This window comes from Brienomyrus brachyistius, chromosome 15, assembly GCF_023856365.1.
Source record: "Brienomyrus brachyistius isolate T26 chromosome 15, BBRACH_0.4, whole genome shotgun sequence".
NCBI lineage: Eukaryota > Metazoa > Chordata > Actinopteri > Osteoglossiformes > Mormyridae > Brienomyrus > Brienomyrus brachyistius.
In genome coordinates, this window is record NC_064547.1 from 17,745,552 (window position 1) to 17,770,234 (window position 24,683).

The 24,683-nt window shown below is 47.6% G+C and overlaps 1 protein-coding gene across 2 annotated transcripts in view; it reads right to left on the reverse strand.

Moving 5' to 3' along the window:
- The window catches only part of lrp8 (low density lipoprotein receptor-related protein 8, apolipoprotein e receptor), a 91,393-nt gene that overhangs the window by 62,104 nt on the left and 4,606 nt on the right, over nucleotides 1-24,683 (reverse strand). The window contains exons 2-3 of one of the 2 annotated variants that reach the window (XM_048976087.1): nucleotides 19,265-19,359; nucleotides 18,608-18,727 (exon numbers count right to left, since the gene is read on the reverse strand). In XM_048976087.1, coding sequence (XP_048832044.1) covers nucleotides 18,608-18,727; nucleotides 19,265-19,331 — 187 coding nt within the window. In that variant the 5' untranslated portion in view covers nucleotides 19,332-19,359. Of the gene's footprint in view, nucleotides 1-18,607; nucleotides 18,728-19,264; nucleotides 19,463-24,683 lie in introns of those variants that run through there. The other variant, XM_048976088.1, reaches the window with a different exon arrangement.

The window sequence follows — 24,683 nt, forward strand, 5'->3', positions numbered from 1 at the left end:
ATCATTGGCTAACGATAAGTCTGACCCCTCAGTATGACTTATATCTCCTCTCATGCCCCCCAAACAATCCTAGAATCACCCTTGATCCGGCCGCAGAGAGAAGGGGAGCGTAAACAGGGCTTTTAAGGCACAAACAGCTCAACCATTTAAGGGTTTATAAAGGGACTTACCCTTGTACAATAAAACGGTCTTGGGAGCAAATTAAAGGTACAGCCTGCTTCTCGACAGAACGGAACAGCCGCGTGATGAAAGCAGTTTCCATCTGCCAAGGCGGCGTTTCAATGCGCGAGACATTTCTCATATTTCTTTCCGTCTTTCCTTCTTTAATGAGAGGGCATGCCCACGTAGGGGGCCAGGCTGCGCCAACGGGAACCTTTTTCCATAAAGCTGTCAAAGAGGTGATAGGGCACGTGGAGGGTCCCGGGCAGATGGAACAAAGCAGCGACAGTAAATCAGCACTTTTATAACTACGGGAGCTGAGAAAAATAAACGGACGCCCATTTAAGTGTGATCATAGAACAATAACACGCTGGGACGCGTAATGTGTTAATCGTACAATGGGGGGTAGGAGGGCTTTGAGCCGTTAGGGTGGTGAACAGAGTGCAGACTGGGAGCCAGACCTGAGGGGGGGGCTTGGGGAGGGGGGATGGGGGTGAGTAAGCGGTACAAGATAAGTCTGTTGTTTCTCACAGGCAGCAATTACCCAGAAGCCTGTTCCATTTAACTAATTAAGAACATACCCCCCCCACTCACACCTCCTGCCACATGGTTAAATAAAGCATGCGAGGTCTTCAGGGGTTTCTCGGTCCTGGGGGGCTGTGTTTTCGACCCCACCCCCCACCAACCCAGTGAATTAAGCTCCAGTGCTTCCACATCTGCCAGCAGATCCCTGGGGGGGGGGGGGGGGGGGGGCTGCAGTGGTCGAGGAGGCACCATGCATGGAGGTGCCAGATGCTCCAGGGCACTGAGGGTCTCATGGGTCTTTCTCTGGAACTTCATGAGAACGTCACTGAGACCATCAAGTGACGTCAAGCTGACAGAGGGAGTCCTAGATCAGGGGGGGGGGGGGGTGTTAAACACACTTCTGCAGGATGGAGTCAGCAGAGCATCCTCGATCCTTTATCTGCTGATCCCTGCTTTGAGCTAAAGAATCACATAAGAACATACTGAAGCGATCTGAGAAGGCTTAGCTCCGCCTCTGCGGCGCCGCTGAGGTCCGGCATGCTCCGATACCGCCGTGAACGTGCCCCGGGTTCCATTATCCTGCCGGCATGGCTCAGTTTGGGCTCCGGGTTTAAAATCCACGCAGACTGCACTTCCACACAGCCACCATCACCCTTAGTAAAGCAGAACTTCTGCATGAAATCGCTGCCCATTACTGAAAGCTAAGAAAACCCCAAATACCAATACATTGCTTTCATGGGAGGGGGGTTTCCACAGCGTGAAACCTGGAACCTGAGCACGCCTGTGATTGGCTGCTGGCGTGTCATGACACGCCCACTTCCTGTATATGTCACACCAGGGACTGACCTTTGCCGTGAGATGAGCAAAGCTCCATTGGCTGGTACCACTACATGCTCCAGGCACCAACCACAACACACTACACTGTAAGAAGGTGCTAAACCAGGACTGCCAACTTACTTGTACTTTCAGACTCTCATGCTCACGCAAGAAATCTTACGGCAAATCTATATTATTCCATTATAGACCGAAAATTAGCTACATCAAAAGCGGTGGGGTAGTTTGCAAACCCTACAGACTATTTACAAGGTAATAAAACTCTTACATACATGTAAATACGGGTGCATGTGTGTTCAGACTGGTCACAAATTGAAAATCTCACCCCAGCCAGCTGCCAAAGTTAGCGACCCTGCTCAGCAAACCGCAGCAGGCCCCCGCAACAACCCCGCATCTCACATTTCACCTTCAACATCCAAATAATATATAAAATTACAACAAAAAACCAGAGAGAAGCACACATAAGCATACATGCAACCTTTCCCCCACGTTAATATCCAAAATCAGCGGTGAATACGCCTGGCTTGTCCATAAACCCGCCGCTAATTCCCGAGCCGGCCTGAAATGTCACGCAGGCCGTCAGCGTTGCGCCGCCAATTTACATTCACGGCGTGTAACACTCACGCAGAAATAAGGCGGGACAGCCTAGTCATTGCCGTCTTATGATAACCTTCTGCAGTACATAATAATCCGGGGAGCGCCTCCAGAAATAAGAGTCCTTGTTTTACTTGGATTTGCAGGCCAGGAGCAGGTGAGGAATAACAAGCAGGCGGCCAGACAGGGCCTCCTCGCTTCATTACGGCCGTCGCCCTCGCTGCTGTAATTACGGCGCCGTTCCGGGCAGCAGGACGTGAGGAGCCGCGGTCCGCCATCCTGCAGCCGCCCACAGAATATTAGCATGTCTGCTCATCTGGCGGCCCACAGCTAATGAGGACTAATCTAACAGGGTGAGGGCCGTTCACCTCAGAGCGGCAGTCATCTGCAGTAAACAACCCTTCGGCGCTAAGCAGCGGGTTACCCCAAGATGTCAGGCGACCGCAGAATAGGTCAGGTGACAAGTGGGTTAGTAAAAACATAAATAGCACCCCCCCCAAAAAATGAAGAGACCACTCTATATTTTTAAACAAATCTACGTTTTTAAAATCCTGGTTTAATCCTGGTTCGATGGCAGAAGGCTGCGCTGAGCTGCAGGTTTGCTTCCAGGTTCAAAATTCCCAAGACAGCAGCACACGAGAAAAAGGTGAAGGAGGAGATACTGGGAACGACCAGAAAGCAGCCAGGGAGAGAGCAGAAGCGGCTTCCTAATTTTCTAAATGACCGTTAACTTATCCGACAGTCTCTCATGAATCGGAGGGTGACATCGAGTGACCTTCAGAAGGAGTGGGGGATATTAAGCGTAGGTGTTAATTGCACTGCTAGGACAGTTGGTATCAGGGTCCTAGAAGCAGGATTGAGGTCCGATAAAGGAAGGAAGAAGCCCTTCAGTAATGAGAAACGGAGAAGAATCATTGCAAAATTTTGTATATTATTCACAAATGCACACCAATAAATCGAGAAATGAGTGTGTTACGGTCTCTGAATTTTTCCCGTGGCCGTATACACGTTTGCATATATAATTGCACATATACTTGCTGTTCATTTATTATTCATTATAGCCATGTGTAGAATGTGGTGTTTGGCTCAGTAGGTTAGGGGGCTGTACCAGTGCTCAGGTCACCATCTCAAATCTCAAGGTCAGTACAGAGCAGGTTGCTCCAGAGACTGAATGACCTGCCTCTCTACCTTTAAAAAAAATGTGAATTTAGATAAAAGCATCCGTTAAGGAAACAAATACCTTTTAATAACCCTTTTCAGAATGTTCTGTTTGCTGTGTGCTTTTTAAATTCTTTTACACTATGATTGCTTTAGTCTGCACTGTGTGTTCCGTCTTTGCTCTTTGTCTGTTTTCTACTATATTTGTCTTTGCTTTAAGTACTTTGCTGCTGAATGCGCCCAGAATTTCCCCCTGGGATCAGTGAGGTTAATCTTATCTTATAAAATTTGATATTTTATTACAGGGGTATGAGTGTGGGGTGAGCATCCATTAGGCTAGAATATTTAGGATGATGATCACAAGCATCACATTTCAGGCTGTGGGTGTGTGGAGCAGGACCGTCACCCTCAGAAGAATCCACACATAATCCAGATCCGGAACCATTAAATAAAAAAAAAAAGCTGATCGATTGCATAAAGGCAGAGGACCAAGTGTCTAAGTCTCCTGCGAGCAGTGGGGGTATCAGTTGCCTATAAATTGAAAGACCAGCCGTAAATCCAGGATTGAACTGCTGCAGCAAGAGTGCTGAAGGAACCAGATAAGACATACAGGATGATCGAATTTGAGACAGATTTGCCTGTATCCCGAAAGAGGGGTATACCTGGGGGTAGGGGAGGGGGTCACCTTCAAAGAGGGGCCACATGAACTCCTACCAGGAAGCACAGGCTCGCAAAAACCACATGTTCAGGTCATGTGTCATTTCGATGAAAGAGCCTCGTGCAAGATCTCTGTTACTGGCCTCCTGTTAACTCCTCAGTCAGCTGACTTGGTTAATCTATCTGCTTTTAATAGCCCAGGGTTTTATTTACAACCGATCCTCCGCTGCAAGTAGCACCAGTCCTCACGAAGTACGTGGAGACCAAGAGTCGGCTGTTCTAAATTCTCTTCTCTTGGAAGATCCACTTCCAACAGAGAAACAGCCACACCAAGCATTCACACAGTCCAATGAAACAGGGTTTTACACAATATATCATCTGATGATCAGACATTCCCAGGGGACGTAACAAGTCCAGGATGCTATTTCATTCATGCCTCTTAATGAGGCAGGAGAACAGACAAGGCAACACTCTAGTCCCAGTGATACCATGCGGCTTGAAAACCAGCCCATACTGCCAAGGAAATCTGACTCCCAAGTTAAGCCCCCCGGCGCTTCAGCCGTCACAAAGGCCCAGGAAGCAAACCGACCAAGGACACATCATCCGAAAGCCGCTCTGACAGGTGATACATGGGAGGGTGATGGTTCCCATAAAAGATGGAGTGTTTTTAGATACCTCCCACCCGGAGCAGAATAATTAAGATGCTGTCTAACTGCGGAGATCACGGATAAAATTCTCAGGGAGAGAGGCCTGGGCTCCTCATCGCTGACCACGGATCTCTTGTTCAGAGTGTGGGATGTTGGTCACCATGGGAATCGACGCAGGATATCTGGAGATGTCTTATAATAGGCAGAGAGCCTGAGGCGGTGGCACGGCGGATTGGCTGAGCGAGGGTGTAACGAGACCCCTCTGGGACTGGGACTCATGCAGGCAAGAACACGGGGCTGTGGTGGCACAATGAGGTTGGGCATGTTGCGCAGACCTGTACCATGTGACAAGGAGCTCGTTTAAAGGCCATTCTTTGGAATCTGATCAAAATAACGCTAATGGTGTGGAGGAGACAGCAATGGCTTGGGGGAACACGAGGGTTTGCTCACCATAGAACCCTCTCATATCTGGGCAACCCAACATCTCACCCTAAGGTTCCACACACCTGCAGCTCAACTACACCCCCTACCTCTTGAAGTAGGAATGGCGTCCATTTTCATTTCGACACCACAAGGCCAATGGAGCACGGAAGGGAGGGTTTGACCCAAGGATCCTACAGACTGCTCCTTATGTGACCGTAGCAGGATCTCAGGCAGGTTATCTGCGCTGGATCAGACTCCCCGAACCGACGCCGTCGAGCCCAGATATCTGGAGGAGGTGTGAGGCAGCCGCTGTGTGGTGAACAGCCGGCTCATTAACACCTCTTCCAATTATTAGTTGTTAAACTTTGGATGCTGGTGCTACAATTCCTCGACTCGTCAGAGTGCCGGCCATCTGCGGAGAAGCAGGCAGGATGGAATCTTAAAGCCTGCTTCCAAAAAAAACAAGGGACATCTTTTTCCAAAAAAACATGTATCGGATTCCGTATTACAAATAAAATGAACATCCACAGAAAAGGTGTACAATGCACCAAGAAAATAACTGTACTGTGATTTTCCATACTTCAAGCTGTCCTCCTAGCACAGGTTCACCTGTCAGTCATCCTCAGGTTCTGTGAGTCTTGGATGGATAAGAATGGATCATTTATTCTGCTGGCTCCCCGCTGCGTGACCTCCAGCCCGACCCCATGGCGCCTTACAGGAGGAACTGGATTATGTAAACTGCTTGCACAATGGGCCTCAGCTTTCCGGGCGCTGGACGGAACCCCTGATGTTGCAGCTCCTAGGAGGACAGGCCACACCATCCCAGAAGGATCAGAAGGCCGGTTAGGATACTAAAAACGTGCAGGATCCTGGTCCCACTCGGCCAGCTTCTCTCAGAGGATGGAGTGGAGACGCAGCATCATGCAGCAACTGCAGCCCCAGAGCACTGGGCCCCCTTTAGGTTTTACTACACGGCCACATTTAATTTACACCTGAAGCGCCGGGCACAGCGAGGTGTCAGTGAAATCCATCCATCTGTCCAGCCATCCATTTCCCAGATTGGTGTAACCAAGGACGGGCATGATGAGCCAAGGCTCCCTCCGGAAATACGAGGCCCAGGACAAGGGAGACCCTGGACAGGAGGCTGGAGCGTCACAGGCAACGTTCACACACACCAGAGAGGTTAGTGATGCCAGTCTGTCTCAGAAGGAAACATAACCCTAAATCCCACTCCCATCCATCCATCCATCTTCTGTAACTGCTTGTCTCGTTCAGGGTCACGGGGATCTGCAACCTATCCTGGAGGCTATAGGCACGAGGTGGAGAACAACCAAGCATGGGGCACCAACCCATCACAGAGCACATTCACTCACACAGCACATCTACTTCAATTAGCCTCAGCATGTTTTGGAACTGTGGGGGGGAAACCGGAGTGCCGGGAGACACCCCACAACAACACGGGGAGAACATGCAAACTCCACACACGGAGCCAGTGCGGGGACTCGAACCCAGATCCTAGAGGTGTGATGGTTAGCCACTATGCCATCCTGAACCCCAGACCCCACCAATAAAAAAATAGAATTAATAAAAAAAAAAAAAAAATGATTACTTAGATCAGCATTTCTCAACCCAGTCCTTGGGTCCACATTTTTGCTCCTTCCCAGGTCCCAGCCAATCAAGAACACCAAATATGTTAAGCTGTTATATTCAGTTATAAGCTGAAAGGGAGCAAAAATGTGGCCTGTCCAGGGGTCCCCAATGAGGTGTAGACTTGGCTGAGAAACACCGACTTGCATCACAACTTCATACTGCAGACATTTAAAAGGTCATGACTATTATGGAAGTAGGTAAAGTTAAGGCCAATTTCCTGCAGCACCACTGCAAGGGCCAAACACGCCAGGACTGTTTGTTGTTCAGCTCCTCAGCTTAGCTCCTGCTCCGCATGATACCAAGTCGTCATTACACTAGTGTTGCCTTTATAGGTTGGAAATCAACACATGGAAATCAAGAATTAGGCAAGGGATGATCAGACGTCCAAAGGAGGTTAAAGAGAGTGAGCAGGACAGTTTATCTTCTCTCTCTAGAAGCCTACACTGATACCTATTATTTTAATGTTGTTTCAGAACACAATAGAATAGAACAGAAATACTTCATGGATTCTCATGGGAAAATGGTCCATTCCTTTACCCCATAATACTCTCTGATATCCAAACAAGGTCATGTTCCTATGGTTTCTAATCTACTCATGGAAGATACTAAAGACAGGTGTAAGTTGCCCCTTTCCACAGAAGGATCCCAGAATGCTCAGTTTTAGCACATTTCACGCAGTTTTTTTTCCATGCCTTTGACCACAAGCGGCATTAATTACTGGAAGAGTGGGATTCGATTTGCATGAAGCTGGGAAAGCAGTGAGGATTTGTCATGCGTCAGCATCCCGCGGGTTCCGCTCGGTTGCTATGGTCATAGCAGTAACGCACACTTTCCGGAAAATCCAAGATTTACCCAAGAATCAGCTGTTTTGGTGCAAGTTAGAGTGACTAACCTGCTTACCACGCAGATTCTTGGACCATTCTGCAAACTCCCGCTGATTCAATATTGTGTCATTAATAAAACGTCATCAAAACAGCTGTTTCCAGACAAGAAGCTCTCTTTCACATGGAAGCTGACACCACAGACGTTTATCGGGAAAGAAGAGATCTATGAAGACCCACAGAGCACAATAGGGCTGCTGTAGAGTATAAAATCCCTATAATTATAATCATATAATCAAAGTCTATCAACATAACAGCAATTTTCCCTTCTCCGATGACTAATAAACAGATGATCTGGGTCCACAGTAATTAGCAGAATCATTATATATATAAATCGCACAGTTTCACATCACGTGGATTTTGTGGTGAGACCCTGCCAGTACAAATTGATATTTAAATGTTTGAGTCACCAAGTGACGGCATGTATTTGCCATTTTAAAACACGTCTGCTCGTTTAAGATCTCCAGCTAGAGTGCCTCTAGTGGTAGGGCGAAGACCGGTAGAGCGGGAAGATCAGCATTCCTAATCCAAAACCAGGATTTTTCTGGAGGAAAAAAAAACACTCATATTTCTTCTGATCACCATAATCACTGCAAATGAGTTCTTACATCCAGCTGTCGAAACCTTTTCCAGACGAGCCAATCTGGAGCAATGCCAGGGCCACCAAGGGCTTCTGGGTAATCTTTAACAGGGGCCTTCGGCAAACCTGCTGTAAAACAAACGAGGACCGACAACAGTCCTTCTTACAGAACAAACATTCATCTCTGAGGCACCCAGCCAAACCATTTCAAACATCCTCAGATTCCCATCAAAGGCTTTCATAACCTGCTGTATGATTTTAGCACAGATGCAAAAAATGTTCTTGAGAAAAATCGCACTTAAATACCTTACATGCTCAGTCCACACTATTGAGTAACACTAGATAAAGATTAAGGATCGTCTCGATAGATAAAGGATTCAAGGTTCGAATGGGGCGCCATAGACTGGACTGGTACTCCTTCTGGGACTAATTCATTAAGTGTTCTATAAGCCCCGATTAGTAAAATTAGTAAAGCTTTAGTGGTTTATAACCCCCACAGAAAGGAACCTCTGTAATTAGGTCACTGGTAAATTCTCTCCAAAGATCACTGAGTTCCACCCTTTTTTCCCCCAGCACACAAATTCTTTTCCACCCTCATTAACTAAAAACACCCAAACCCAGATAATCCCCAACATCTCTGACGTGCTTCTGGGTTACATCCTCAGACAATAGGGAAAGCACATCTCAGCTGGCTTAAGTGTCGAGTAATGTTTAATCTTTATTCAACTGGGAGGGTCTTCTTTGCATGACAGACAGACCGGACACTTGTTTATGTGTTTGTAACAGAACAGCGGTACAGGATAGAGGAAGCGAAGGAGCCAATGGGACGCCAGAGTGGCATTGCCGTGTTTCTCAACATGCGTACTTGACCATACTTGTGTTCTCTTGAACCTGTCTTACATCATCTTCCATCGCCAGTGACCAGTACGATCTATGCATTCTAGGTATTCAGATTCACCCAATTTTCCCCAAACTGATGTAAATGACGCAATTATTAATTGAGTAGTACCCAGAAGAGCATAAAGATGCATCAGCCAATCACGGCCATGATTAATGCGTCTTTTAAGAGAATGTGTGTTTTTTAATTATTTTTTGCTCTTTGTACAAGGACTCCGGTCACAGGCTTCATTTTCTCCTCTACGGATGGGCCCAACTTTATTACTGATGGCCCTCACCTCCGTACCCCTCCCCTGTGCCTTTGTGCTGTACTCCTCCGCAGTCGCAGGTTCCAGTCTGAAAGTCATCCCTACACGAACAGGGCTTCCCCGCTGTGCCGAGCTGTTTAGTGACTGAGTTTCACTGGATGAAAATGGATCTGCAGTGGACCGGGCTGTTTACGCTGCCAGGTGCAAGACGTTGCCTCAGACAGCTTCCGAAGCAGCAGGGGGCGCGACAGAACGAGCGGCTACTAAAAGAGGGCCAGGTGTTCAAGCAGTTCCGTACTTTTATTTTTCTTGCAGATGCTTTTATCTAATTGGACGTACAACTGGGAATGTAGGGTGAACCAGTCCCTGGACCCATTGGGGATTAAGGGCCTAGCCCAAGGGCCCAACGGAGAAACCAGTCAGTTGGCCTCGGAACTAGAACCAACAACCTTCTAAATCACTGAGTCCCAAATACAGAGCCACAGCAGCCATACCACCTGCAGTTCAGACCAGGGAAACCCATCTGAAGCTAAGCAGGTTTGGGCCTGGACAGGATTGGGATGGGAGACCAACTAGGAAAGCTGGGCTGCTGCTGGAAGAGGTGCTGGTGTGGCCAACAGGTTAGCCCACCCTGTGGTCAGTGTGAACCCCAATGTCCCAGTGCAGTAATGGTGCCGTCACTCTTAAAAGACCGAAAGAGTAGGGGTGGTACCCCGATGTCCTGGCTAAAATTGTCCGCTGTAGCCCTATCAAATCTGGCCTCCCAATTATCCCCAGTATGTAATTGGTCAATTCTCTCCTGCCCCTTCACGACCTTCTGGTGAGCGTACTGGTGCAGAATGGCTGCCGTCGCATCATCCAGGTGGGGGCTGCAGTGGGGGTGGTGGAAATGACTCCCCCTTGGTTCTGTAAAGTGCTTTGGGTCTCTTGAAAATGTTGATAAATGTAACATTCAGTCATTCAGCTCTAGCCGAAGAAAGCAGCTCGACAGAGATCACAAATACGGTAAACGAATAGAGTGATTAGCGAAGCCTCACGGTGCCCAATCGGAGATGGCTGTCCCACGCGATTTCCCCCAGCTCGGCTTGCCCCTCTCATGTCAGCACCAGTGAGACGGATGAGCCCATGAGGCATCTATATTCACCTGGTCGTCCTCTGCGAATCACTGCTTCACAAGCGACTGCTCGCTAAACACGCCATTAACAATTGATGCCCTCCTATTGACTTTGTAAGGCGGCATCGCGCAGCACGGTAAACACATTTAAAAATGTACAAACAACTTAACTCCTGCGGTAATACGGAAGGCCCGGAAGGTCAGTCAGATGAATACGGACCCTCATCCATCCAACTGCTTGTTTCGCTGCATCTATAGTGAAACGTTTAATGCACTTAGCTTACACTTTTATCTAAAGTGACACAATTGGGAAAGGAGAGTCAGCCTGTCCCTGGAGCAATTAGAAGCTAAGGGCCAAGCCAACAATGAAATCAGTCTCCCAACCCTGGGATTCAAACCAGCGACCTTCTGATCACAAGTACAGCGCCGTAATCCAACGAGCCACACAAAAACAAGTGTCTCTCTTACATACATCCAGACTAGAGCTATATTAGCCTGTCATGACCTTCCAAAAAACAAACTCTGTTGTTCCATTTGCGATTAACAGCCAAACCGCCGGCCCACCCCCTCCTTTACCCCAAAAGGACAAAGGTGCATAATAAAGGCAAGATCTTATTTTCAAATTCCCCTTGTCACATGATTATTTCCTCAAGCTCCAACGCAATGTGAAATATAAATTACTCCTGCAGCACAGTCTCTGTTGCAGAACAGCTAATAAACAACGAAAGACAAAAGATATTCCTTTGCGTATTTTGCATATTAGTTGCCCATCAAAAAAATCCCAAGATGAAAATGCGCATTTTAATTTAAAAAAAATTGACACTGATGCATAAAAACTGCCTGCACAACAGCTCATGATATGGATGATGCGTCTGCAGACTCTTAAATAAAGAATTAGGTGCGTTTACTTGAGTCGGTACTTTGAACTCGGCATTTTCTTTCATCCAAATCCTCCTAGAGTTGAATCCCATGAACTCCAGTCATGAGCATTTCAAAAAAAAAAACTATTAAATAAAAGACAAAAAATAAAATATTCTCCAAGCAATTCATATTCACTATTGCCTGCCCAGATACAAGAATGTTCCGTGCCCAACTACAGAACCATGCAGAGGCTGTTTGATTAAGAAGCGAAAATGCCTAAAAACGAGATCAACTCGGGCCGCTGTTTTCAACATTTTGCATCCAATATTATGTAACTGGAGGCAGAAAATAATGGGAACAGTGGCCACTGTCCAACAACTGCGCAGTGCTGAGGCCTGACAGGATGGTGGTGCGGAACAGAAGAACAAACAGAGATGCTAACGGTGGTGAGGACAATGGGTGAGGGTCTCCACCCATTTAAGGGGGCCCAGTTTTATTGGCTGGAACTAGGGTTTCAAAGGTCTGGGAATTCTCTCGTTAATTCCCACATTTTCCCATTAATTCCCCATGAAAATTTACAACTTGGAATATTTCCAAAATAAACTTCTCCTGCAATGGATAGTTTTTGGAAATTTTCTACCCCTTTGTAACCCTGGTTACAACCCCCACCCCCTATAATTCACTCCCATGAGAGAGGCAGACAATCACACTAAACCCTAATAGTTTTTCTAATACTCTAAATTACTCTTCTTTAAGGAAAAAAAACACAGAGACGATATAATACCACCAGGAAAGACAAGTAATAAGTCAAAGAAGGGACTGAGAGGTCAGAACTGGGTCTGGAAACCAGCTTTCTTCTTGCAATCTCAAATGTTCATCTCACACTGGGAACAGCAATAAACCACAACCCACACGGACGGGTGACATTTTGTTTATTGAAGATGGTGGTTGGGATATTGTACTCTCTCACCCATATTTGTTGTCTACTTTAACAAGAGTCCAACGTGTCAATTTGATCTCAGACCAGTATTCAAAGCAGAGGTTTCTGTGAAGCAGGTTTAGGGAGCGTGGCACTGTGCACGTCTTACATCGGGTTAACAGCTGGTGTCACCATAGTGACGACGGGTAGGCCGATTTTACCAGGAAACTACACGACAATCTACATAACCATGTCATATCACCATTTACTGACTTGCGGTTGCCACAGCAACAGGCACGTTTGCATTTGTCTTCATGACTAAACTGGCTGAGGATTCATACAAGTTCAGAACCTGTGCATGGTGCCTATGAGGACACTGGGGGGGTGTAGAAGCCTGCAGCTCAAGGGGTTTAGACCGTGTCTATGATTGGATGGACGGTGGGTCGAATCCCAGAGCTGGGAGACTGATGCCACTTTTAGGGCCAGTGAGCAAAACCTTTAATCTCCTGTGCTCTAACCCCAAAGCTTCCTCTCACCCGAAAACACCAATCTGTGTCTCAGTGAGAGCAAGATATGTCGGGAGAAACGCAACTCTCACATGTATCACTATTCTACTCTAAACAATTAGGATGGGCTCATGTTTTTTGCATTTGTTTTTGTGGACTGTCTGGCAAGGGAGATGGGAGGGAGCAAAAACCTGGACTGGCTGCGGGTCCCAGAGGACCGGACTGGGAAACGCTGCCCTACCTACGTATTGCTCTGAAAGCTATTAGCTGAAGTAAATGCTTCGCTCAGAGCTGGGTGGGGGCAGGAGACAATGAAAGATTTTGGAATCAGTGACCCGGTGAGCTACGTGTATATATCAGATACGCTAATAAGCAAGGGGGGGGCAGCAAAGCCATGTAAATAATAGCCCCTTCTGTGTATGTGGCATGGAGCCGGAATAACAGCCCGACACCTTGTAATCTGAAATCTGGCTCTGCTGAGGCTTGACAGTGGCAGTTCCAGCCCAGTGCCGATATTGTGCTGCTGGGAGAGGGAAAAGAAGGGGTGGGGGGGGGGGGGGGGGGGTTGACAGAGCCAAGCCTGGATGTTATTTCCCCCACAAAATCCACTTCATCCCGCACCGGGCCGGAGGATGCAGACAATTGAAGGCACGCGACCAATCAAAGCGCACGTCCCCACGACGAGCCGCCCGGGTTTGTCCGCGGGGTCGTCGAGGGCGGCTGCAAAGATGGCTCCTCTAACCAGCCACCTCATCCGTTACATAATGGCTTTTCCCGTGAGCTGAATGTGTGGGAGGCTTGAAAACTGTGACCGAAAAAATGTATATCGCAGAAAGGGAACAAAGGAATCATAAAAGGCCTTAAATCAGCTGAGTACAGTGGTGGGGGTGGAGGGGAGGGGATGGTCTTCAACCGATGGTCTTCTCCTATGAGAAAGGAGAAGATTTTGTACCATATTTTTCTACAGGATATAGCATTATGCTATTCACCCCCCAGTCAGTGTGGAGAGGATCCTGACAGGGATGTCTGATCAGGCCATGAAAGGCTTACAGGAAGTACTCTTTCAGGACGACGCCCACACAAAGCGAAACACAAAGCGAAACAAAACGAAAGCGCGGAAACACACGAGCACCGACGCATGTATACGCACCCAAATCCACACCGATCGCACACTGTTCGCTCCACAGAGGGAGACGGCAGGCCGGAGCGCCGGGGGGGGCCGTTTACCGAGGCCGGTACCGGGAGGGGGCACCGGCAACAGCGAGAGCAAGGTGTTTACGAACGTGCGAGACGGTCGCTCACGCAGAAACAAAGGCACGCGAATAAAAGGGGAAAAAAAAACAGGTAATGGTTTGGGAAAAGTGGACAAAATGAAGAGAACACAGGGGGGGTCAGATCCTCATCTCTTTCCCTGCTGGGCCTCTCAATACAAACTGCCCCCGCTTGTCAGAGACTTGCAAATGACATAGGAATGCAGGAAGCCACCTCAGAGAGCCGGAGAGGAGGATGCTGACGATAGTCCTGTCTGGTAAGGGCCAGGCGGCTGGAAAAGCCTCACCGGCATGAGAGGGACGCAGCACATGTACGAGGAGCCTAATAGGGAGGGGGCTGCATTAGTGACAGCCGTTGGAAATGGACCAATCAGCATCCTGAGTCCCTACAGACCTCTGGGGGAAATGGGGCTAAGAAAAAAAAAAGCACAACTTCAGACATTCACGGCAACCAGTAGCGCCTCCTAGAGGCAGGCAGGAGCTACGCACGCAGCGCTCACTTAAAAAACCTACCGCTAGTATTATTCATTGTAATTAACATTCGGTTTTACACAACATCTCAACAGTAATAGTGCGAGATTTAAAATTCACTTTAAACCTCCCTGCGTCGGCTTGGGAAACACGTCACCGTGATTGTTTTCAGGTTGACTGCAAATTAAAAGTTATTTTTTCACAAAAAAAAAGAAAAATACTGTTTGTAGGAGGCTGAAGTGAACACGAAAGAGAAGGAAAAAAGGTAACGACATCAAAGGCGGCGATGTCTGGGGAAGAACAAATGCCATTCCACTTCAAACGTTAATAATCTCACCGGGGTATTAAACGATTGCAGGTTAATTCGTACATTCTTCTAACAGAGCGACTGGCTAATAAAAATAAGAAAGGGATTACTGGAATGCAAATAAACGAGTCGTTTTTAGACGTTACGTTATCGGCGGAAGCGTTACGTTTTAGCATCCTGCCAGTCAGCGTAGCTGAAACAAACAGAACACATACCTGGCAACCCAAAGCTGCAAGATATGCTCTTTATGGAGATGCTCAAAGAGAGGAGAGGACATACATACCTGGCAACTCATAGCTGCTGGCTATGCTCTTTACGGATGGGCTGAAACAGCCTCACACAAAGACACTCGGGAAGCACCGAGCCTACCCCGTCGCCCATAGCGACCGACGACGAGCATCCCCACTCACTACAAGCAGTGGGCTCATCAACAAAAAAACAAGGAATATGTCTTACTAATGGCTATCCCCCCCCCCCCCCATCCACCCACACACCTGCCCGTCTGACCCAAATCTTCACAGACAAGGCACCCCTTGCTGCCCGCGCGCTAAATGACACGGAACGCACACACTCCCTAGAAACACAGCTCGATAAATCACTCTGATGATGGGGAGAAAAGCAAAAAAAATAAATAAAAATAATCACAATAAGTAAAACTGGAGTCTGCCAGGAGGCAGAGAGCTTTAGGAGGCTGCGTTAGACTCAGGCAGTGAAGAGGACTGCCATTTGGGGTCCTCTGGAGAGCAGTCGGCTTGATGAATGAACTCGCAGCCCACGACAGCGCCCGTGCCTTACCGGGGAGTGAGCACCACCTGCAATTCGGATATTAGACTCTCAGGGAGTGGGAAGCCGTAACGACCTGCTGGACGGTCAGCAGAGAGCCAAAGCGAGAAGTCGATGGCCAACTCTCCGCAGCAGGAGACGGCGGACCAATCAGGCGACACAGGCGGCTGCCACCCTCTGGGGAGGTGCCAGGCAATTTTACTTGGTTTCCAACAGGGGGCGCCGGTGGTGAAGCTTGCCTAGGGCGTCACATGGGCTTGGAGCGGCACTGTCCACGGTCACGAAAACAACAGACTCTCCCGCGTGAGTGTTAAAGCTCGTCTGCTAATATGATTAGCATGCAGATGAACAGCTCACCTCAGGCCTGCAAGTTATTCAGCTGCGCCCCTCAACATAAACACAAAGCCTTTCGGGCTGCCAAAGCTGGCCCCGGTGCCCAACCCCAATGTGCCAGCCTTTTAAAAAAGAAAAAATAATGACCTTTGATTTCACTCAGCTGCAATTCAGAATAAGGCTTCCCAACGCTTCACAGACAGGTCACACGCTGCTGTCGCCCTCTGGCCCGGCCGGCATGTGCGTGACAGCTTGCTAACGCGCCCCCAGCGACAGGGGGAGCAAGGTGACGGACACGGGCCCCCTCCGCGGTTCAGGTGGTGAGGAGGAGAGGTGCGGCAGGACTCTGGGGACAGGTCAAGCTGCAAGGTTGCTGTTTCTGGGGCCACAATCAAAAAGCCATTTTGGGACCCTTAGTGTAGTGACAGTTTGTGGCCAAGAAGGGCCCCCAACCTCAGGGGCCCCACACAAATGCGGGGTTTAAGTGGTGGAAAACATCACCGCTGCCCCCCAATGCTTTGAACCTGCCATGGCTGGCAGTTACATAAACAAGCCAAAGACGACATCCGTGCATTAGCATCCGTGCATTAGCAGAGGTTGCCTCTATATTGCGAGCAGGAAAAGTGGGTACAGTCTGCCACTCCAAATAAATATGCCCAAATACAAGAAGGGCAACATCAAAGCATCAGCACCCTACAAGGCACTACAGATGACTGCGAACAAACAGCCGAATCATTCTGCTGGGGCGAGGCGACCCGTCAGCGAGCAGATGCATGCAGCCCAGCTGCGATGGGCCTCTGCGGGTGAACCCGGCCTCCCAGACGCCGCACTGTCCTTTCGTAAAATCGCCGGGCCGAGAAGCCCCCCTGCATTCCTCGGAGAAACACTGGGGGGCACTAGCAGAAAAAAAACAATTCAGAAAAAAAGCTCGAAAACTGGAAAAGAAGGTGGGAGAGAAATAACCGTTTGGCCACCTTTGGATGGTCCTATGGTTGTATGTCGAAGGCTACAAAAAAAAGACATAAATAAAAACTGAAACCAACGGATGCAAAGGATGCGTGACCACAGAAGATGAAGTGAGAAGTGGGACTTCAGACTGAGCTGTTTTTCTTCAGTCATGGCAGAACACGACGTCTTCTGAGCTCCTCCTTAATGTCAGACCTTCTGGCCCTTTAATTCAGCTGCGCTCACCCTGTTCCGTCCAGCCCCTGAAAAAAGGCCCACTTCATCTAAAATAAAGCCCCAAGATCTTCTAAAAAAAAAAGGCGGGGGGGGGGGTGTCAGTCCCCCCAGTCTCTACAGGCAACGAGACAGGAATCCCCGGTGCTCTACTGAATGGGGTGGGGGGGTGGGGGGGGGTGACAAAGGACAATCTTCAAGGAATTATTCAAATTCATTTTGCGGATGAGGATTGGGCAATCTCCACAGAGAGAGGCCCACCAGAGTGTGTGACAGGACTCCCAACTGACTTACAAAAAAGACAGTGAGTGTGTGTGAGAGAGAGAGAGAGAGAGAGAGAGGGAGGGCCCTCGTCAAACGGCACCGAGAGGCAGCAGCACTGACCTCCGCCAATACTGCTGTCCCGACAAGCGCGGAAACACGAGAGGGAAAGTGTTCAGGAGCAACAGTCACAAAAGCAGCGATGTCACCACCGGATTTCTTCCGCATCTCCCCCTTCACGGTTCGCCACACCCACCCCATCACTCAGAGTGGAGGGGCTTCAGAGAGCCCACCACACTATCAAACACTCTGTAACAGGTTTGCGTTCATATTTCTGTATTGAGACAAAGGTTTGTCGCCCTTTGGTAGTGACAGTGTGCCTGAACCTTGGGACCCGTGAGCCAGCAGGGGGCGCAGTGGTTAGGGAAAGCGAGTAAGGTCTTGCCAACTGGAGTGCCAGGAGTGATTATGCTGTGGTGGCTTAGACCAAACTAACCTACAAACACTGAATATCGGGGTAATTGGGGAAAGCCCAGATTGAGATTGGGAAAAGTTCATTATTATTAGGGGGTCTTAATAAATAATAATAAAGTTGTAATAATTTTGGTAGGCACAAACAGTACAGCATAATGCAGCGAAGAGAGAGACTTTCTGTGCACACCGAGACACATGTTGAGGTTAAAAAGATTTCACATTTGCCGTTTTTACCTTTCCTGAAACTGCCCCGGTACGCCTGTCCTTAAAACAGCAGGCTACACAACCGAACCGGAAGAATCATTTCCGTTTAACATACATCGACGTTTTCTCTGAGCCCTACTAGCCAATGGAGTAAGATTTGCATCATCATGGTGCACTCAATAAAAACTGGCGATTTCAGTGCACTTTCGCCTGGCACCATAAGCCCTGCATGACCACATGCACCATCCTTCCTCACGGGGACGCCGAGAGCCACAGCGCTTCTCTTCCCGATTACTCAGAATCACCCTCCCGAGTAACATTACTCATAGTAATGATTATACATTTCAAGAACATAAAGAAAAAGTTTTGATGGAGCTGTAAAAAAAAAGCTAGTTACAGTTTCTATTCATGCAACGTGCGGCTCGGTAACAAGATAAAGAGCCGGTAGTTAAACACAATTGACAGAGCGCGGACGTTTGGCCGCCTATAAAGAAGAAATTACAGAAATTAAAGCATAAACTATGCGCACGTCTGCTGGGACATAAACCAGTGTTGATTTCCGCCCCCTTTACACGCAGGGATTTTTTCCGGCAGAGATAACGTGTATATAGCGCCTTTCACAGACGTGTGTAAAGCACGTGTGACAGGGAGCCATATGCGTGCGTACTCACGGCAGCTTTCCTCGTCGCTGTTGTCCACGCAGTCATCATCATCATCACACCTCCAGATGATAGGTATACACCTCCCGTTTCTGCACTTAAACTGACCTTCCTCGCAATCCGTTTTAGTCCCTACGACGAAAAAGGGCACGATCAATGCAAGTAATCGACTTAAACAAAAAAAAGTTTATATGCAATACCAGGAACATAATACGGATAAGTAAACTATATGCTGGATATATTACGGAAGTATTTATTACCGAGGAGAGAGATCACTGTACTCCGTATTCCTGAAGAGCTTCCCATTGAACACCCGTAAATGAAACCACGATCAAAAACATGTGTAAATACCAACTATTATCTGACACATCTTATACAAATACAGATAATATATTTTACATTACCCGGCAGCATTCGTGCATCCGCTTAAATATGTTTAGATACGCGAACAAAAACGAAAGATCCAAGACACTGCCCTTTGCCTCAGCACTTAACAACTAAAACAGAATTTTAAAAGGCTATATCGTACCGACTAGCTATTTTACTGTCACATTAAATGCCGTTTTATCGTGGATTAGTGTAAACAGCAGGACGATCGCGAGTGCGGGTCCCGGCTCGGCAGCCACTTCATTCATACGTGCAAACGATCATTAAAATTAAAGACCCAACCTTTCGCCGAGTGCAGCTCCATCAGAAATAAATGAAACAGCATGATCTTCCCTATATCCGTCCACATCTCCTACGGCAGGTGGATCGCGTTCAGGCTGGGGGGAGAAAAACAGACGGGGCGATCAAACAAACAAAGCCGGGCTGCGCTCGCTCCCCTTCGGCTGCACTGGCTGCCGCGGTGCCTCTGCGCTGCGCTGCGCTGCGCTCCGTGGATCCGCACTCGCAGTTTGAAGCGGTGACGGCGCTTATGGGCGGGTTTAGCGCAAACTACAGCGCCGCTACAGGAGACGATGCGTCAGTTTGTGCAGTTCGGGGGGTCGGGCTGTCTATTGCACTTAAAGTTTCTCGGTTCAGGTGCTATACAGGTGTCAGACACACGTTATCCTAGGTCTACATGTTTCATCCACAGAAAAACTTTATGTTTTGTTTCATTTTAACATCCCAGGAGTTATGAGTAAACCCGAAAATGGTGCAATTCATACCCAGTACACACGCGGGTTGTCGAGACGCAGGTTTGAAAAAAAAAAAAACTAGAAAAGTAAAAAAAATAATTACATGTAACATATTTAAGTAGTTGATAATGTGGGGTTTATTTTAACACGTGTACCTTCACTTCTTAACGCTAAACCATGCATTCTTTAGGTGAACCGCCAAGCTTTTCTCATTTATGCGTCGCTTTGGGCAAAAGCGTCTGTTAAATAAGTAAATGTAATGAGAAACGTGTTCAACACCGGTTCTTTTCAATGAGTCGATTTTTTTCCGTTAATTCAACTGAAACGTTCATTATAAGTTTAACTTTATGTTGGGCCTAATTAAATGATTTCAGCTATACTGATTATTTCAGGCTTCTGTACGCTATTACACCAGTGGGGGGCGAAGGAGAGGGTCCCAAACCGTACGGTCACTGAATATATTCGTCAATGAGATGTACAATGGATCACTTACTGAACGAAGTGAAGGAATGAGAACAGTGGCCAAGATCATTTTGTTCACTTAAAAGACGCGTCGAAGACGACCGAACAGTTCATGAACAAAAGTCTGATCTTATCCGCGCTACATATAGTCAGGAGCTAACGCAAAAGGCAGCGATCCATTATACTTTCAAACGAAATCATTATAACATCTCTATTTAAATAACAATAGAAGTATGAAATATCCATTAGAATGCAACTCTTAGCCATGGTACTTAGCGAGGTGCAAAAGTAATGTGTACAGTATAAATGAACACTATAATTCAGTAGCTTCCCCGGGCTGGGTCCAGCCATAGGAAACTAGGCGGCTGCCTATGACCCGATCAGCACAAGGGGGCTAGGAGAAACTCAGGAAAAAAATAAATGTTATATATTCATGTAAGTAATTCATAAATAAGAACAATTACAGAAAATTAAGAATAATTTAAAAATAAAACCATATACATCAAATTAAAATGTTTTTGTGCAGGCATACACATGGGCAGCTCCAACTATTTGCAGAATATGCTCCTGAATTATGTGAAATGATCATCAATTTCTTGGTTGGGGGGGCCTCCCAAGTAAATCTCTGCCTACGACCCCCCGGAAATGTAGATCCGGCCCTGTACCTGTCCTGGATTGGCGTCGTGTGATTTTCTCAGCGGTACTACCTGCAGTTCAGACCAGGTAATGTGTCTGACGCTACGCAGGTGTGGGTCTGGCCAGTATTTGGATGGGAGACCAGCTAGGAAAGCTGGGCTGCTGCTGGGAGTGGTGTAGCCAACCGGAAGCCCATCCTGTGGTCTGTGTGTATTCCCAGTGCAGTGATGGGGACACTGTGCTGTGTAAATGGTGTTGTAATTCTGATGAGATGTAAAACCAAGATTCTCAGTTATAATATATGCTTGGGAATCTTGGCTAAAATCACCCTCTGTGACCCTTTGAAATCTGTCCTCCTAATCATCGCCTATATCTAACTGGTGAATTCTCTCCTGTCCCTTCACCACCATAGCTAATGTGTGGCGAGTGTACTGGTGGAGAATGGCTGCCGTCACATCATCCAGGTGGGGGCTGCGCAGTGGAGGCGGTTGAAGTGACTCCCCATTGGTTCTGTAAAGTGCTTTCGGTGTTTTGAAAAGTGCTGTATAAATGCAATAATCTCATTCATTCATTCATTCATTCATTCATTCACCATATCATGCCCCAGTGCTGGCTCACATACCCCTCGGTCCACCGGGAAGATGCCCGGTTTGCCAGATGGCCAGTGCAGTCTCATCATGCCCTGTACTACTCAGGACAGCCTCCAGACTCAGTAACACTGTACTGGGTGAGTGGGATGGATGGATGGATGGATGATTGTATTTAACTTCTCTTAATTCATCCCCCAAAAAATAAAGGTTGCATATAAATTATTAAGTTGTGTTCCTCCCCAATATCAAACTCTATCCTACACCGTTGGGTGGAACTTAAGAATTTTTCCTACTAGCCAACTGGGCGTAAATAATATAGTCCAACATGCAATTTTGTATCATCCAGTGGGCTGGTGTTTAGATGTTTGTACTCGCCCTTTGTGTGAATTATTCGCCTCAAGCATGGGGGCTGCTTCTTTTCCAGCCTTGGACGGCTGGACCCTCTGTGCTTCCTGTATTAAACTTTAATTAGAAGTTCTGTTTGTTTTATTTGAACATTTTTAGCCACCACCAACCCTTCAAAGCTTCATAGCTGAATTTTAAACAGAGCAGGGAAAGGGTCTGTGTTGTAATGCGTCGATCGGCCCCCGTCACTCAGCCGTCACAACCGGCTCGTCATTCAGGTCCCATTGCAGCAAGCGGGCTGCACTTTGTGCGGTCTGGCCCGTATGTCAATGAGCGGGTCGATATCACACGACCACGCCAGCCGTCACACATGCCGATCGCGGCAAATTACAGAGAGAAAAATAACCATAAAGTAGTCCCGGAGGGAGCTCTCCACACCTGAAACCCTTTTGTATAGTAAAATTAACTCAGGGTTTCTTAAAAAAAATAAAAACTTTCCGTACAATTCATTGACACTGGAATTAATTACTCTGTGAAGCGAAACATTTTAATTGCATATTACCAGCCGCGAATCACAGAATAGCTTTATCCTGAACTTGTTTTTCATATCTTTATTGTGGTCAATGCTGACATTCGCAGGACATGCTTTGCTGAGCTAAACATATGTACATTTGGTTGGAGGGGTGCTGTGGGAGGGGGCTTAAATATTCCACCCGGTCTTCTATGCCCCCCCCCCTCCTCTCCCGCTGTCACAGCAGCTGACGGACTGAATGCAGAGCCAGGAGATGTGAGGGTCTGTGCGAGATGGAAAGCTGCCCCCTCTGCTTCCAGCCTGATCTGCTGTCTGGTCCATAGGTGACACCTGGGGGTGATTAGGGCAGCAGTCAGGTGCATCCGGAGGCGGCGGGAGGTGGGCGGGGGGGTGAGGCTGGGGCGTCTGCCTGCAACATCGGGGTCAAATGCTTCTGTGACCTCTCGAGGCTTCCCAAGGATGGGCTCTCAGAATCCTTGCTGGACAGCTCTCAGATGCATTTTAATGGATTCTGCAGTGCTCCCGAGCCACATTATCAGCCCCATAGACGTCCTTATGCTAGAAAAATTGATATGTATCTTATTCCAAGAATTGTACGTATAATGTGCGGTTCCCTGTCAAATGCATCTTACATTGCTATAAATATTTTTCTCTCTCCAGACCTGACAAGAATAATACTGCAAAATAACAAATGACTCATCCATCTCCAAACCATGAATTCCACCAACTTAAAATGCTTTGTGTGGCTAAATAAGTTCTCCCTTTTCTCCAATTTTCCTGTCAAAAACAGTCTTGCAACAACAATTCGGCAGAGCACTAATAGCTCGTAATTATGCTCTAAATGTATGGTGTCGGTTTACTGACTGGTTGCTCAGTTTAATTACATTAACAATGAGAGAAAACCAATTTTTTTTTTGCAGTGCAGCCAATCTGAGGTTAGGGTTGATGGATCCCACTTGCAGACATATGTCAAAATGAACATCTAAGAGGAATCTAGTGATGCTTTTCATTACAAATCCTTTCAAAGTGATCTTCGGATAACTTTGTATTTATAAAAAATATGCTATACGTATAAAAAAATTGTAAAGAACAAAGAGTGAAATCAAAATGAGGCCAGACTAATACCATGTGATAGGACACTTTTAGATCGGATCATGGGTAGTGTTCAGACTGCCCCAGCACGCCGCTAAGGCTTGTGGTTCCTTAACCCCGATTCGCCAGCTGCACACAGCCAAACCCCATCATCCATCACTGCTTCTCTCATCCTTTCTGATGTCTCACCACGATGGAGAAGCACCTCACCAGTCCAATGACCTGTACGAGCTTCCACAGGCATTTATTTATATTCAAAGCCGAAAGGCCACTGACCGCTGAATAGAGACACAGGGATGTATGTCTTTGTTTTGAAGAACACATTAGCAGACACGACTTCTGAAAATAAAAAGGCTCCCCCCCCACTTTGTCCTAACTTGGAACAGCCCGTTACCCCGTTACGGGTAGGCTTCCCCCTTGATACGCAGCATCCATTCCAAGCTGAGAGGGGTGAATTTTAGAGCAGCCTGCCTCCAACTCGACCGCTGTCAGCCACCTGCTTATTCGTACTCCGGCTGCTGAAGGCTTCTTCTAGCCGCGTGACAGGCCTGGAGGAGGATGCGATCCACGCAGATCTGCCCACAGCCCTGCAGGTGGCCAGCCAACCGTAGGCATTGCTGCAGACTTGGGGGGGGGGGGGTACCACTTGTTTTCTGTGGGCCACTAGGCAAGAGGCCAAATGAAGTAACTTTTGTAAGGGCAGCACCCCCCTCTGGCAAACGTCATCATTTTAATGTGGAACACAGTCAAGTTTTTAGTTGCACAGGGAGGGGGGGGGAGAAAGAAAGAGAGAGAGAGAGAGAGAGAGAGAGAGAACAGAGGAGGGGAAGTAGAAACTCCTAAGTTGATGAAGATGGACAAGATCTTGGTCTGGATTTTTACTTGTATGTGCAACTCTGCAAGTAAGGAGATGAATAAACGCATCTGGAGGTCCAAGGTGAACTGGTTGCCCATCTTGAGGCAAAGTGAAATGGACCTGCTAAGCTACCCCCCCCCCCCCCCCAACCAGGGGATGGCACCCTAGCTAGCCGCCTATGTCACCTATAGAATTCACTGCCACTGTTCCTCACACACATGATGGGGGGGGGGTTTAACCCAGAACCCTGGAGGCGTCCCCCCCTCCCGACCCACTGTGCCGCGCTACTGCACATCCCACCATGGACTTTCACTCGCATGATTAATGCAGGGGATTTAGCTGCACTTTATACTGATGTCAGGTCAGATTGACTGAAGTGAAAATGTCCAGAGTAATCAGAGGTAATGAACAGTAAACACTGACTCAGGCGGTTTGATGGTACTGCTCAGTATAT